The 13,794-nt window shown below is 36.0% G+C and overlaps 1 protein-coding gene across 50 annotated transcripts in view; it reads right to left on the reverse strand.

Annotated features, from left to right (window-relative positions):
- TMEM87A (transmembrane protein 87A) overlaps nucleotides 1-13,794 on the reverse strand; it is a 37,709-nt gene that overhangs the window by 13,439 nt on the left and 10,476 nt on the right. For 13 of the 50 annotated variants that reach the window (XM_081507827.1, XM_081507829.1, XM_081507824.1 and 10 more), the window contains 7 exons: nucleotides 12,969-13,086; nucleotides 9,303-9,364; nucleotides 8,338-8,521; nucleotides 7,002-7,101; nucleotides 4,458-4,551; nucleotides 2,924-2,992; nucleotides 768-876 (listed from right to left, as the gene is read on the reverse strand). In XM_081507827.1, coding sequence (XP_081363953.1) covers nucleotides 768-876; nucleotides 2,924-2,992; nucleotides 4,458-4,551; nucleotides 7,002-7,101; nucleotides 8,338-8,521; nucleotides 9,303-9,364; nucleotides 12,969-13,086 — 736 coding nt within the window. Of the gene's footprint in view, nucleotides 1-767; nucleotides 877-2,908; nucleotides 2,993-3,496; nucleotides 3,685-4,448; nucleotides 4,552-7,001; nucleotides 7,102-8,337; nucleotides 8,522-9,302; nucleotides 9,365-12,968; nucleotides 13,087-13,794 lie in introns of those variants that run through there. The other 37 variants (XM_081507828.1, XM_081507826.1, XM_081507823.1 and 34 more) reach the window with 7 other exon arrangements.

The raw sequence follows: 13,794 nt of genomic DNA on the forward strand, positions 1-13,794 counted from the left end.
CATACTTATTCAATACAAAACTACTGAACTACTCGATACAAGGCCCACAGTATGTACTCTTGTCAAAAATTTCTGTACTTAAAGAGTAGTTTTGTTTACTATCTGACTACTTCAGTAACCCTGAGAACTGGAAAAGACAGTATTGAAAATATGGCTTTTCCCAGCAATGTCAATAATTTTTACCCTTAACATTGTAAATGTTAATTTTTTGTTAGCCAGTCAAATGGGGGGAAAGGGTTGATAAAATGACTGTAAAACAAACACACCTGTTGGTTCCTGTCATAGGCCAGACCTCACTATACTGGTTACAAGAGCCAAAAGGCAAAAAAATAAGCCTACGTTGGCTATGGTCTACCTAATGCCTATATTTTATGCATGCTTAGTAACAGACATGAAAGGAATATAAAGGCAACATATCCTGACCTAAAATTCTATAGCAAGGAAGTATTAATTAATGTCTTCTAAAATAAATATGAATGCTATATGGCACTGAAACTAACTTGCCTCAAGAAAAAAGAATGAATACAGGGTAGAGATATACTAAGAACTGAAAGTAAATGCAATTATTCATCTATTATACTTAAACTAAGTGATTCTCAATCTCTTCTGAACCACAGACCCCTTGGAGAATAACAAAAGCTAAAGACCCCTTTCCCAAGTAAAATGCACAAAACTTTTCTATGTAATTTTAAAGAGCCCACCTATGACCTCTCGGGTTAATAATCTCTACTCTAAAAGGATCCCATCTAAACATTAGGAAGACTTACCTGCCACTGCCAAGATAAGTGTGTTGGTGAAATGTCGATACAAAGAGAGTTTTACGATGTTCCTCCTAAGTTTTAATAGCTTCATTGTTTGAGTCAGGCTAATAAATATGTGTTTGAAGGTCAAGGAAATCAACATTCAGAAAAAAACAATAAGCTAGTAAATTAATTCTCAAGTTTCTCTGAGGATCTGGGGTCATACTGATAAGAGGTCTTACAGCTTGCTTATTCTCAATCTCACAAACACTCCCAGGCCTCACCATGATTAATAAGAAAGTCTTCATTTTCAATGAGATACTGAAGAGAAGATAAAACCAGGATAAAATGAGAATGGAAAAAGAAACAAAAAAGAAGAGAAAAATTATTAAAAATTGAGAAATTAAGACAGGAAGCAGCTTTCTAGAGAAACAAAAATGAAAAAGAAAATGACGCCAACTGGAAGAAAATGAAAATGAGTAACAGGCAAGGGAACAGGAGTCAGCATTATCTTCTCTCTTCCTCTAAGGCTAAGTAGCTCTGTTCTCACTGTCCCAGCTAATCCAGCCTAGGGTCATAAATACTTATGCCTACAACCTTCTACAGTTCTACACTTAGATCCCTCATGTAATATTAAGAAAGCTACCATCCGCTGCTAGATTGACCCTGAATTAAAAGGATGGTACAATTACAATTGGCTGAGTATTCCAAGCAGTTAGCCTCTGAAAGTAATGACTCTCCATTTTCAGAACATTATTTCCAAGGAGAAGTTGTCACAGAAGACAGGAGGGGAACTGATGACTACTAAAGAGGGTATCTGCCCTCATGTCCAACTTTCAGAATGAGCAGACACAAAAATGAGTGAGCTGGAGCTTGGTCTGTGCTTTGACAAATATCTGCTGCTGCTGCTGCTAAGTCGCTTCAGTCGTGTCCGACTCTGTGCGACCCCATAGACGGCACCCCACCAGGCTCCGCCATCCCTGGGATTCTCCAGGCAAGAATACTGGAGTGGGTTGCCATTTCCTTCTCCAGTGCATGAAAGGGAAAAGTGAAAGTGAAGTCGCTCAGTCGTGTCCGACTCTTAGCGACCCCATGGACTGTAGCCTACCAAGGCTCCTCCATCCATGGGATTTTCCAGGCAAGAGTACTGGAGTGGGGTGCCATTGCCTTCTCCGTTGACAAATATCTAGCTGCTACCTAAACACTGGGTTATCTCACTGTTTGGTCTTGCCCCCCTTTCCTCTTCATTCCTCTCAATATTTATAGAGGTTCACAAAGCACACTTGAAAGATACTGATGTAGGAAAGCTTGATCATTTGAACCAAAAACATTTCAATTTCAAAGATCTTTGATAAATGACAATCTACTCAAATTCATAAACTTATTATTTTGTTTATATTCAGCCTTTTATATCATTAATCAAGACAATAATATTGCACAATTATACCTAGAAGCATATACATAAACACCCAAAAAAAAAGACAGAAATCCCAAAACTCAAATCCTTCATTCAACAGGCCAAATCTCTAATAACAGTATTTAATTTTAAGAAGCAGGAGAAAAAGAAATTCGTCTGGTGTGTGCTGGTTGACTTCACCTGTAAATGAATCAATGTTTACTTCAAAGAGTGGAAGCCTGCAGACAATTCCAAGTCACCTTCTGAACAAGGGTTCAAAACATTTGACCTGTAAGGGCTTAAATCTGCTAAACTCATACAGAATTTTAAGAGTCAAATAACCTCATGGAGTCTCGAAACCATATTTTAAGAATCAAAATTTTTTCATAGTTTTCAAAGCATTTAATAATTCTTAGAGGCTGAAAGAAATGGCAGAGCAGCCAGTTACTCTAACACTAAGTGGGATGCACAAATAAGTCCACAATTAAAGTTCATTTTTAAAAAAAGGAGGAGAGGTAGGTGTAAAAAGTAAATAAATAAAAGGAAAGCCAGAAGTTTGTATTTTGTGCTCAGACACAGTCACTAATTTCTGATGCAATTTGAAAAATTAAAAACAAACAAGAAAACTGCTTACCTCAGGCCTCAGGTCGTTAGACTGAAAATTCCCTAATCCCAGACTAAGGAGTAATCAACAAAACTGGTTTTAAAAAAAAACCCTTTACAGAAAGATCATTTTCTCCAAAAGGAGAAAATGGATGACCATCAAACTAGCCAATGAGAAGGATATCCACCAGCAAAGGGCAGTGTCTAGGAAAGCCAAGGGGATAAAGGCCAAGGAAGCAAGATCAGTCTGGGCCTGCAGACAAAGAAAAAGAGATGGTGAAAAAAGAGATGTCCAAAGAGGCATAGGGAAGAAATCAGCACGTGATTCTGCATTTATATAATCAGCTGGAGTTATTTTTGCATTTGAACTGAAAGAAAACAAGGTGGAGTAACATGTGGCACCTACATCATCGTTCCCTTCTGATAAACCATCATACAGAATATATAGCTGTTAGCATTTCACACAACTTGTTGACTACAATCTCAACACAGTGAAATATGCTGCCAACTAATAAGGGACAACCACCATAGAGTTCTTAGCACATTAAGATCCACGTTAAGAAGTGACCACACCAAAAACGTTACGGCATATACGCTCCCATCCCAACCTATCATTTCCCATCATTTTGATTTTGGCTATAAGTCAAAGACCCTTTTCACATTCAAAATTTTCTGCATCATTTATATACTAAGAATTACTGATTTCTAGAATTGTATACAATGTATTTTACGAAAAAAGCTCATCTCAAAATAAGATGTAAGGCAAGTAAGTATCTGTCCCCAAAATTATGCTGCTTGTTTTCCTAAGTTTAAGATACTATTTATTTATTCAATCCTAATTACTCAATCACCAGGGCATTATTGAAAGGATATCCATAAAATAATACAGGCATCAATTGCTGAGAGGGCCAGGTTTACTATCAAAGTCAAGGAATAAGAAAAATACTACAGTAGTAGGAGAAAGAAAACGAAATTGACAGAGGGTTAAAGTTGCTGAAAATCTAAGAAAATTACATACAGAGGACAGTGCAACTTGAAAACCAAATATGCATCCATAAAGTGTTTCATTTAAGGGGCAATTTGTTGCAAAACTTACTGAGCTCAGTTTAATTAAGAGAAAAGTTTACAGCATTTACCATCTCTAATCTGATAATTTATTACAGAGAGTAATGAGCTAGAGAGGTCCCACTTCTTCAAATTAAACAAGCTCTAACATAAATTTCTTTATTATATATCTCAGTGCTTTGGTTTCATCCCTGATCAAGGCATAATTATGTAATTCTCAATAATTATATAAAACATAATCAGTTCAATTTTAAGAAACCTCTGAAATTCAAGTCCTGGTTAAGCAAAGAGCACTGTCACTTTAAAACAAAAATTAGATTAACCAGAAAATGAGTAATTACAATGCTTGTCACTTATGCAAGAATGGAGCCCACTGCTCCATTGCTGCTTCCCACTGAGGAACTAGTAAATAAGCAGTAATTTGGGGACAGGTGGGAAAGCATTCACTCCTCATCACACATTAAATTTATAAAGCTCTAAGAGATGAAAAAGAAAAATAAATTATACATACGTTTTGGAAACCAGAGCCCAAAGATGACTTAAGAGGAAAACAGTAAAGAAGCCCACAGACATTTCTAATTAACTTCAAGACAAAAACAAAATGATCACAAAGTGGAGAATGACCACAAAAACTCAGATTGAGCAGTACTGACCCCAGTAACTCTGAGGACCCCTTCCATGCCAGAGAACAAAAGATAAAGGGCCCCTGCTACCACAACCTTGTGAAGGGTGACTCCAAGGCGAGGCCTAAAGAGGAAGAAAAGAGATAGCTGAGTACAAATGCAACAAACCCCAAGGCAAGGTAAGTAACAGAAACTCATGTTGATTAACACAGGCTAACAACTGAACAGAGATAAGCCAGACATACTTGATCTACCTGAAAAAAAACTCAAATAGATGTATGGTTTTAAATCAAGACAGTCAACACTAGAACTTGAGATCCAGTCTCTTATTACTAAATTTTTCAAAACCTTTTTATTACAGAGAATCCTGAAATATATTCAATAGTATAATGAACCCCTATAAACCCATTATCCAGTTCCAAAAGCCATCAACCTACAACTAATCCTGCCCCACGCACATCTCATCCACTTTCCATCCCCCATATTATCCTGATACAAATCCTAGACATCTTACCTTTTATATATATGTATTTCTGTATATTTTAAACAGATACGGACTTTGAAAAAACATAACCACAATATCATTATCAAATCTAAAAATTTTAACTGTTCTTTAACACAGTCAAAATCTTATTAAAACTCATTAAATAGCCTGTTGTTATGCTCAAAATTCAACAAAATATGAAAAGTCTGAGTAGCTTCAGTGTCATCCGAGGAAAAATCTTAGACCCTTGAAATTCAAAATACCTTTGAATCGAAATATACATTTTAACAAGACCCCAAGATGATTCATTAGAGCATTACAGTGTGAGATGCACTGCCTTAAATCATGTCTACCTAAGCCTTACCAATGCCTGTTCTTACATTTTGTTATATACTAGAAAAACTGCAAATGGACAGGAATTTATCTCCCCACTGGTATTATCTTAGAAACCCAGAATATTTCCTGGCTTACAGGAAGCAACCACACACACTAAATGAATAAATAAATTGCAAAGGTGAGAACCCCAATCCCATTTAAGGCAAAACTCTAATGTCTCCCATTTCTTTAGTTCCACTTAAAGCAAAACTCCTTGAAAACAACGGCCTATACCTAACTCCTAATTCCTCTCCCCTATTTAAGAGAATTCTTCCTATTTTCTCTTAAACTCACTCCAATCAAGCTTTTTGTTCTGCCCCTCACCAAAACCATTCTTATTTAAGGTCACTAATATCATTCATATAGTTAAAGCCCGTATTCACATCTCAATCCTCTTACTTGACACAATTAATCACTCCCTTCTTGAAACAGTCTTCAGCTTCGTCTCCCACTTCACTGGTCACTTCTCAATTTCCTCTGCCCTAAAAAGACCCTGAAGCTGGGGAAGACTGAAAGCAGGAGATGGAGGAGACGAAAGAGGATGAGATGGTTGGATGGCACCATCGACTCAATGGATGTGAGTCTGAGCAAACTCTGGGAGATGGTGAAGGACAGAGAAGCCTGCTGTGCTGCAGTCCATGGGGCTGCAAAAAGTTGGACATGACTGAGCAACTGAACTACAACAATTCTACTTCACTTCATTGACTTCTAAATAATAAAAGTTCAAGGGATCAATCCTTTGACTCCTTCTTTATATACTCACTTCCTTGATGGTCATATCCTATCTCAAGGCTTTAAATAACATATATGCCCTGATGACTCCCAAGTTTATATCTCTGCCCTAATTTCTTCCTCCTACTTCCTTCATTCAGATATCTGAACTCTTAATCCTGCCTCCACTCCCAATTATTCCACCTAAGATCTTCCTGAACTCAGCTAATGTCACTTCCATCCTTCTACTTGCTTAGGTCAAAACATTAATCATTGGCATCATCCCTGATTCGTTTTTTTCTTTCATATCATTTATTTGCTCTACCAGCAAAGTCCATTGTCTCCATCTTCAAAATATAAAAGAATCTGACCACATCTTAGCATCTCTTCCCCTGGGTGTATATATAGTTCTTTCACTAACTTGGATCTTTTCTTAAATGTCACCAAGTGAAGCCTTCCTTGACCACCAAAATTATAATTTCAAGTTCCCCCTCTTGGTTAGAACTCTCTATACCCTTTCCCTGCTTTATCTGCTCACTGACACATTAGATGTTTCACTCACATACCTTTGTCTGTGCACCAGGCCGCCCAAAAATGTAAACTCCAAGTCTTTTGTTTTCTTGCTGTATCCCTAGGACCTAGAACAATGTCTAATATATAGAAGGCACCCAAAAACGCTCTTCCTATTTAAAAAATCTGATTTGCAAGAATATTTTGGAAGAGTAAAGACAACAAGTTTACTCTAAAAGTTTGATGTTTCAGTGTCATTTGCTACATTGCAGGTTTCCTGTAGATGCTCCTTGAATTCTAACCGGTGAAATCAAGTCCTAACATTTTTCCAACTTATACCAATCTACAAAATTTCAGATGTTTTGGACTACATAACTATCTCTTATATAAACTCTTTCAGAACTATGCTGGTAACCTGAAACACTGTTTCAACTTAATCAGCATTTTAATTCGGTCTTCCGTATAGGAAGGCAGTACCTAAAGGCAATACTTACTTGACTATGCCATAACCCAGACTGACTATGATGACCAGGGTTCGAGCCAGCGAGCGTTTAACTGCAGAAAGCAGCTCTGCAAGAATCAGGGCACCCTGGACTGTGAGAAAAAAACGGAAAAACAGTGCAGCATGTAATCCAAGTTTGGGAAAAGATGCAATTCTAGACCCAAAATGTAGATTTCTAACATTCTTCAGAATAAACACTGATATCAGTCCTACTTGAAAAGAATACCGATTCTGCCAACGTTTACAAGTAGAAGCTGATATCATTTAGGATCTTCCTCATGTGGATATCAATCTGAATGTGTCAATTTACTTTCCCTCTCCACCTTCCACTTCACTAAAACCTCAGAATACCTTACCCTATTTGAATAATTTAGAGCATCTAAGGAGAATTCCTCCCATTTTAAACAACTGTGAAATATTGCACAGAAAAGCACAAAACACAAACACAGAATTTCCAACTCTTTTTTACATCTATTACTTTCAAGCCATTTCAAAGACTAGGGAAAGATCTAATTAGTATATCTTACAATAACAGTTACTAATAATTAAATGAAAAAAATAATTACATGGTCTGATGAGAGAACTGAAGCTATCAAAAAACACTTCAGTACAAAACAATTTCTATCATTATCTGTTCACCTTACTAAACCACAAATACTCTTCTATTTTCATGGTATTACTATATTTTACCAAATAGATACAACCCCCACACCTCTAAGGTATCTCTGAAATCACGGTGTGTCTTACAATCAATGGCATCTTACAATTAAATTAGTAGTATTTACTTTCTTCTTAGAAGCATGTAATAATAACACCTTAAAAATCAACAGCAACTAAGATTCAATGATGGTGAAAATATTCCCAAAATGGCCACTACTGTTGCAACTTTTGTGAGTATATTTCAATAAAATTATTCTTAAATCTTCCCTGGTGGCTCAGACAGTAAAGTGTCTGCCTACAATGCAGGAGACCCTGGGTTCCATCTCTGGGTCGGGAAGATCCTCTGGAGAAGGAAATGGCAACCCACTCCAGTACTCTTGCCTGGAAAAGCCCACAGACTGAGGAGCCTGGTAGGCTACAGTCCATGGGGTCGCAAAGAGTTGGACACGACTGAGCGACTTCAGTACCGTACCTTGCTCTTAAATCACTGACTCCACAAGTTAAGAGATTAAAACAGTGTCACAATCACAGTGATTCTGCTTAAGTTGTTCTTATAATCAAGTAACTAAAAAGCCACACATACTTAATGACTGCTGACCTTGGGAAAATTGTTCTTAAGTCTCACCTACCAATCACCTACAAACTGGCAAACATTTTTTGGTACATACCAGATTCTCCTTTGTATCGGATGTTTTGAAATTCTGCATAGAAGACAGCTTTCTCAAGCATTCCCAGAAAGATGACGGCACCAATCCAAAATTGAATTCTCAGGAGATCTCTCCAATAGCAAGCAGACCATGCCAGCCACAAAACACCAAACAGGACATATACAATACACATCACCATGAAAAACTGTCATCCAAGTGGGTAAAAGAGAAAAAGAAGGATTAGGGCCAAGAGCCAATTTAGAATCAATCTATACATAGTCTTAACATATTATAAAAAATATACATATTATACCTTCTATTTAAAAAATTATTCTCTATTTCTGTGAACTTCAATACTAAGATGAAAAAATCGTCTCCTCTTGAGCAGATGGAGACTGTCTAAGGACCTGTCATCAAGAGTGACCACTCTTCTGTATTAAAAGGTTTTTTTTCAGCTCACAATCAAAAATTATTTAAATAAAGACAACACAGAGAGGAAAACAGGCAAGGCAGGGTTAGGATACAGCTGAAGGCTATGAAACACCAGAGTGGGAAAACTATAAAAGTACGAGGGAAAAAAGAAAAAGAAATGAAAAGACAATCATGAACAAAAAGAAATCTGAAAATAGATTAAGGATGTTTTCAGACAGACATAGACTGAAAAGGAGAAAGCATCATCATTTACTCATACTAAATGGGATCAGAAACTACAGAGTTTTAAGTACCCCATTTTGGATCCAAGAGATGTCAGAAGTGAATCAGGTACTCTCCAACTCTAAAATTCTACAAGTCATTGACTTCTTCAATTTATGAGAAAATGAGGCATGGAGGGGTTCACTGACACTCCCAAGATCACATTCTAGTAAGAAGTAAGCACAGAACTACAAGCAGTATTTTCTGAACTGTTCAGGAACAAGTCTTTAATACTGCCTCAAAACAAGTTAAACACATTTAATGTTGAGGTTAAAGAATTTAAGTTCACTTACAATCATCAGTGGGTATTCTTCAAGTGTGAGGTATTCATAGGGACCTTTCACTTCAACAGTCACTGCCAAAACACAGTCCTCAGAATTAATGTAAAGGATGAAAAAATTAAACAGAAACATCATCTGATATTTGTTTGATGAAATTAATGAAAATTCCATTGGGTAATTTACTTTTAAGCATTTCAATCATGAAGTGTTCTGATGGTTCATGCTGTGTCCTGCACAGGTCTCTGGCTCCATCACCATTTCTGGTAGAGAAGTCCTCTGTTTCCACACTCATGTCCTTTAAAGACCAAGCTGAATGTATTTCGTCCATAAAGCCTGGTGAGCTGCCCAACTGGAACTATTCCTCATCTCCTCTAAACTCCAAACATACTTCACATATGCTTTTTCTTACATCACTAACATGCACTGCAAAGTACAGGGCTTCATTTCTTCATTCTGTCACCCTCTTTGCCTTCTTCTCTCTCCTGACCTATGCTTTCCTATTGCTTTATTTCTTTTTTACCTACTTCAACTTTACATAACTTTCCTACTATTAACATATCATTTTCAGAAAGTGCTTAATAATAACGAAGTGTTTAATGAAGCAAAACAAATGACAGTAACAACAAGAATGTGAAAGACAGATCTGCCTAACTGAAGTAAACCTATGACTATTTTTAAATTGTAACTGATAAAAACTACTTGGATAAATTTTAGGTATGATTAATAAATAAACTGCTTTATCTGAGAAGTGACATCTCTCTCCAGATACAGACTATGCAACAAATATTTCTTACTAATTTTTATCAAGCAGAAAGGACATACCATTACTAAAAGTAAGACCCAATACTTATTTGAAGAAAAGGAGCATTCCATATTAGCAATCACAAAAATTTCATAGCCATACTGCTTAGTAATCTAAACCTTCTTAATTTAATGAAAGAGTAAATACAAATACTTCATAAATATTTGTCACATTCTCTGTTTACTCTACAGCAGAAGTCAGCAAAATACAGCGCATGGGCCAAATTTGGCCAACCATTCCAAAGTTTTATTGGAAAACAGTCACATCCACTTACTTACATACCGTCAATGTCTATATTTACACCACAGGGCAGAGTTGGGTAGTTGTAGCAGAGAGAACATTTACTATCTGGCACTCTAAAGCTAATCCCTGCCCTATGTTAAAATATAACATACATTTTCTGAGCACTTCCCATATGACATACATTATGGAAAATATAGAAGATGGAAAGATGCATGTTTTCTGCCACCAAGTGGATTACCAACCCCAGGTGAGAGGGAGTTGGAAAGCAAAAGAGAACTGTCCCCCAGAGCCAGCTCCAGAAGGATGTATATTTTCTATGACAAAGTAAAAAGCCATCCAGGCAGAGTACATTGCATGATCAAAGAAAATGATCATGGTTGTGAAAATGCAGGATACATTTAAAGGACATGTATTTCTGAGACTGCACATGGTACTATACAGTAGCATTTTGACACAGGGCAGAAGATAAACTGCAATAATCTGTTAAGTTTTCTAAGTCTTGCTGCAGAATTGGACATTTTATAGGTAACAGGAAGATACCAAAGATTTTAATGAAGGGAAGAAAGAAGATAAAACTGTCTTAGAGAATTTTAGGGCTTCCACAAGGTGTAGTTAAATTTTGAGTAACAACTTCTTAGTTCCAAATGACAGACGGATAAAGCAAAAGGAAAAAAAGAAAGAGGAAACAAAAAGGACATGAGCTTGAAAAGATAAACAGCTCCACGTATCAAAACAGAATAAAAACGTAGAACAGTGCCTCAGACTGAACCCATGGTCAAGGTGGACTCTGGGTCCCAAAGCATGCTGCAGTAGTTGAGCATGCAGCTTCTACTAGATCACTGAAAATAGCAGGTGTTCAAGATAAAGGGGGACCAGAGCCATTTGATGAATGAAAAGACTGAACTGGAGGGAGCAGGGTTTCTTCTCCATCCTTTTCAAAGAAAGAAGGTTCAGAGTAAACACTGGCAACTGTTCAATGAGACTATTACCCATTAGAAAGCCATGGGTCTGGAGGATATATATATGCCTTGGGTCCAGAAACTGCCAGGTCACTTCTGGTTTGCCTAGATCTGCTATATTCCATATTATTATGGAGAATAAGACCCATCTCTGGTCTTGGGAATTAAACATTCAATACAAGAATCCATAAAACAAAAGTTTAAAATTAAGTCAAATGAAATAAAGATAAGAATAAAAATTAATGAAAAAGACAATGAAATGGAAAATTAACAAAGTAAAAAGCTGGTTAATTGAGATAAAATATAGTAAAACAGAATTCTAGAAAGATTTTGCAAGTTAAAAAGAGAAGGCATAAAAGCAATACTAAGAATAAAAAAAAATTTTTTTTTGGTAAAAGAAATATCATTACTAACTTTATGCCAACAAATTTAAAATCTTGAATGAAATGGAAAATAAATTCTTCATTTATTCCCTTTTCCTTTTTGAAGAAAAAAAGAAAAATCCCAATTCAAGGAAAAATAGAAAAAATTAAATATTTATTACTATTAAAGAAAAAAAATCAGGTGTTTAAAATCTTCATGAGGGGGAGAACATCAGGCCAAAACACTATCATAAGTGAGTTCTATCAAATATTTAAGGAATTGATAATTCCATCCTCACCAAAACTGTTCAACAGAATATAAAAACAGGGGACATTCTTTGACTCATTGCATGAGATTAGCAATAACCTGAACATCAAAACCCACAGAAGACACACAAGAAATGAAAATACTAGGCCAATTTTACTTTGAACATAGACAAAAAACTCTAAATAAAATTCTGGAAAATAGCATCCAGCTACGTGTGTGTGTGTGTATCAAGGCCAAACAATGGCATCTCACAAATTCAATAATAGTTTAACACTAAAAAATCAGTTAATATAATGTATCACAGTAACAGATTAAATGAGGAATCTATATAATCAATTTAATAAACTCGATTAAAACATTCCATAAAACTGAGTATTCATTCTTAAAAAAAAAATCTTGAAACAAAGAATATTTTGAAAAATCTACAGTAAATATAATACTCAATGGTGAAATGTGCTAATACTGCCAATAAAGTCAGGAGCAAGATAAGGATGGCCACCATCATTGCTTCTATTCAATATTCTACTTGAGAAGGCAGGGGAGGGAAGGAAACTGCAAAGAAGGAAGAAACAAAAAAAGAAACTACAGAAAACAAGACTAATTAATAAGTTATTGTAAAATTCCAGGTGATGATTCCCTGAACTGGGTGGTAAAAGTAGAAAGGAGAACAGTAAGAAAAACTGAGACATTAAATAATAATACAAGTCAATTAATTTAAAAATGTCCAAGTCTTGACTTAGTAACTAAATTTTAACTAGTCTATTGAGAACATGATACTAACTGAAAAAGTTAAAAGCAGGACTATCAAATGAAGGGAAATGAAATCTAGTATCTATAATACATAGTAATAAAATATAAGTGGAGTACCTAAGACTGTATCTTGTTCACATTGGATGCAGAAAAATGTTAATTTCTCTCCCTCAATTTTTCTACCTGACAACATTCTTCATTTATTCCCTCTTTAAAGCAATTTGACACCCCCCACCATGCGACACAACCAGACAGTAGTAATACAAATGATAAAAAGAAACAAAATGTACTTACTGGTAAAAAGATTACTGTGTGAATTTTCTTTTGATGATTCCTTGGAAGATGATATGCCAACATGTACAATAAAAATGTATGGTGCATCTTGCCAAGTTTTCAATGGATCATGCATTACCTACAGTGGGAAGAAGACATCAAATCTTCCATTCTTAAGAATTGGAAACACAGGTTAATTACAAAATATAAAATTTCATTCCAGAGTGTGCCTAGAAACATGGTCGATTCCTTCACTTTTACTTATTAACACAGTAGGCAAAACAAACAGGCTTACAGTGCATATAATAAAGTAGGTTAGATAATAAATTACTCACATATAACTTTTTTTTAACAAGGAAAACCTCAGCTTAAATCACTAAATTGAGTCTCTGTTGTAGCTCAGCTGGTAAAGAATCTGCCCACATGGCGGGAGACCTGGGTTCGATTCCTGGGTTGGGAATATGCCCTGGAGAAGGTAAAGGCTACCCCTACCCAGACCAGTATTCTGGCCTGGAGAATTCCATGGACTGTGTAGTCTTTGGGGTCACAAAGAGTTGGACACGACTGAGCAACTTTCACTTCACTTTTAACTAAGTCATGAGAGGATGCCAGGTTGTATTTTACAGAGATACCCCAAACAAACTAAAGAAATGTAGTTTAAATCACCTGGAGAAAACCACCAATGATGACATCAGTAAATTATAAACACCAATTCCTGAATCTAATTCCCCTTGTTCAATGCCCTTCCCAGGACCACCACAGTTTCTGCTAACAAGGTCTTATATTTATATAAAATATTTGATCTTAGCTAGGCTAAGCCAAGAGTCACTGTCCCCCAAAGTCAAGG

Source organism: Giraffa tippelskirchi, chromosome 7 (assembly GCF_054371585.1).
Source record: "Giraffa tippelskirchi isolate mGirTip1 chromosome 7, T2T-mGirTip1v1.2.pri, whole genome shotgun sequence".
In the NCBI taxonomy this organism is placed as follows: domain Eukaryota; kingdom Metazoa; phylum Chordata; class Mammalia; order Artiodactyla; family Giraffidae; genus Giraffa; species Giraffa tippelskirchi.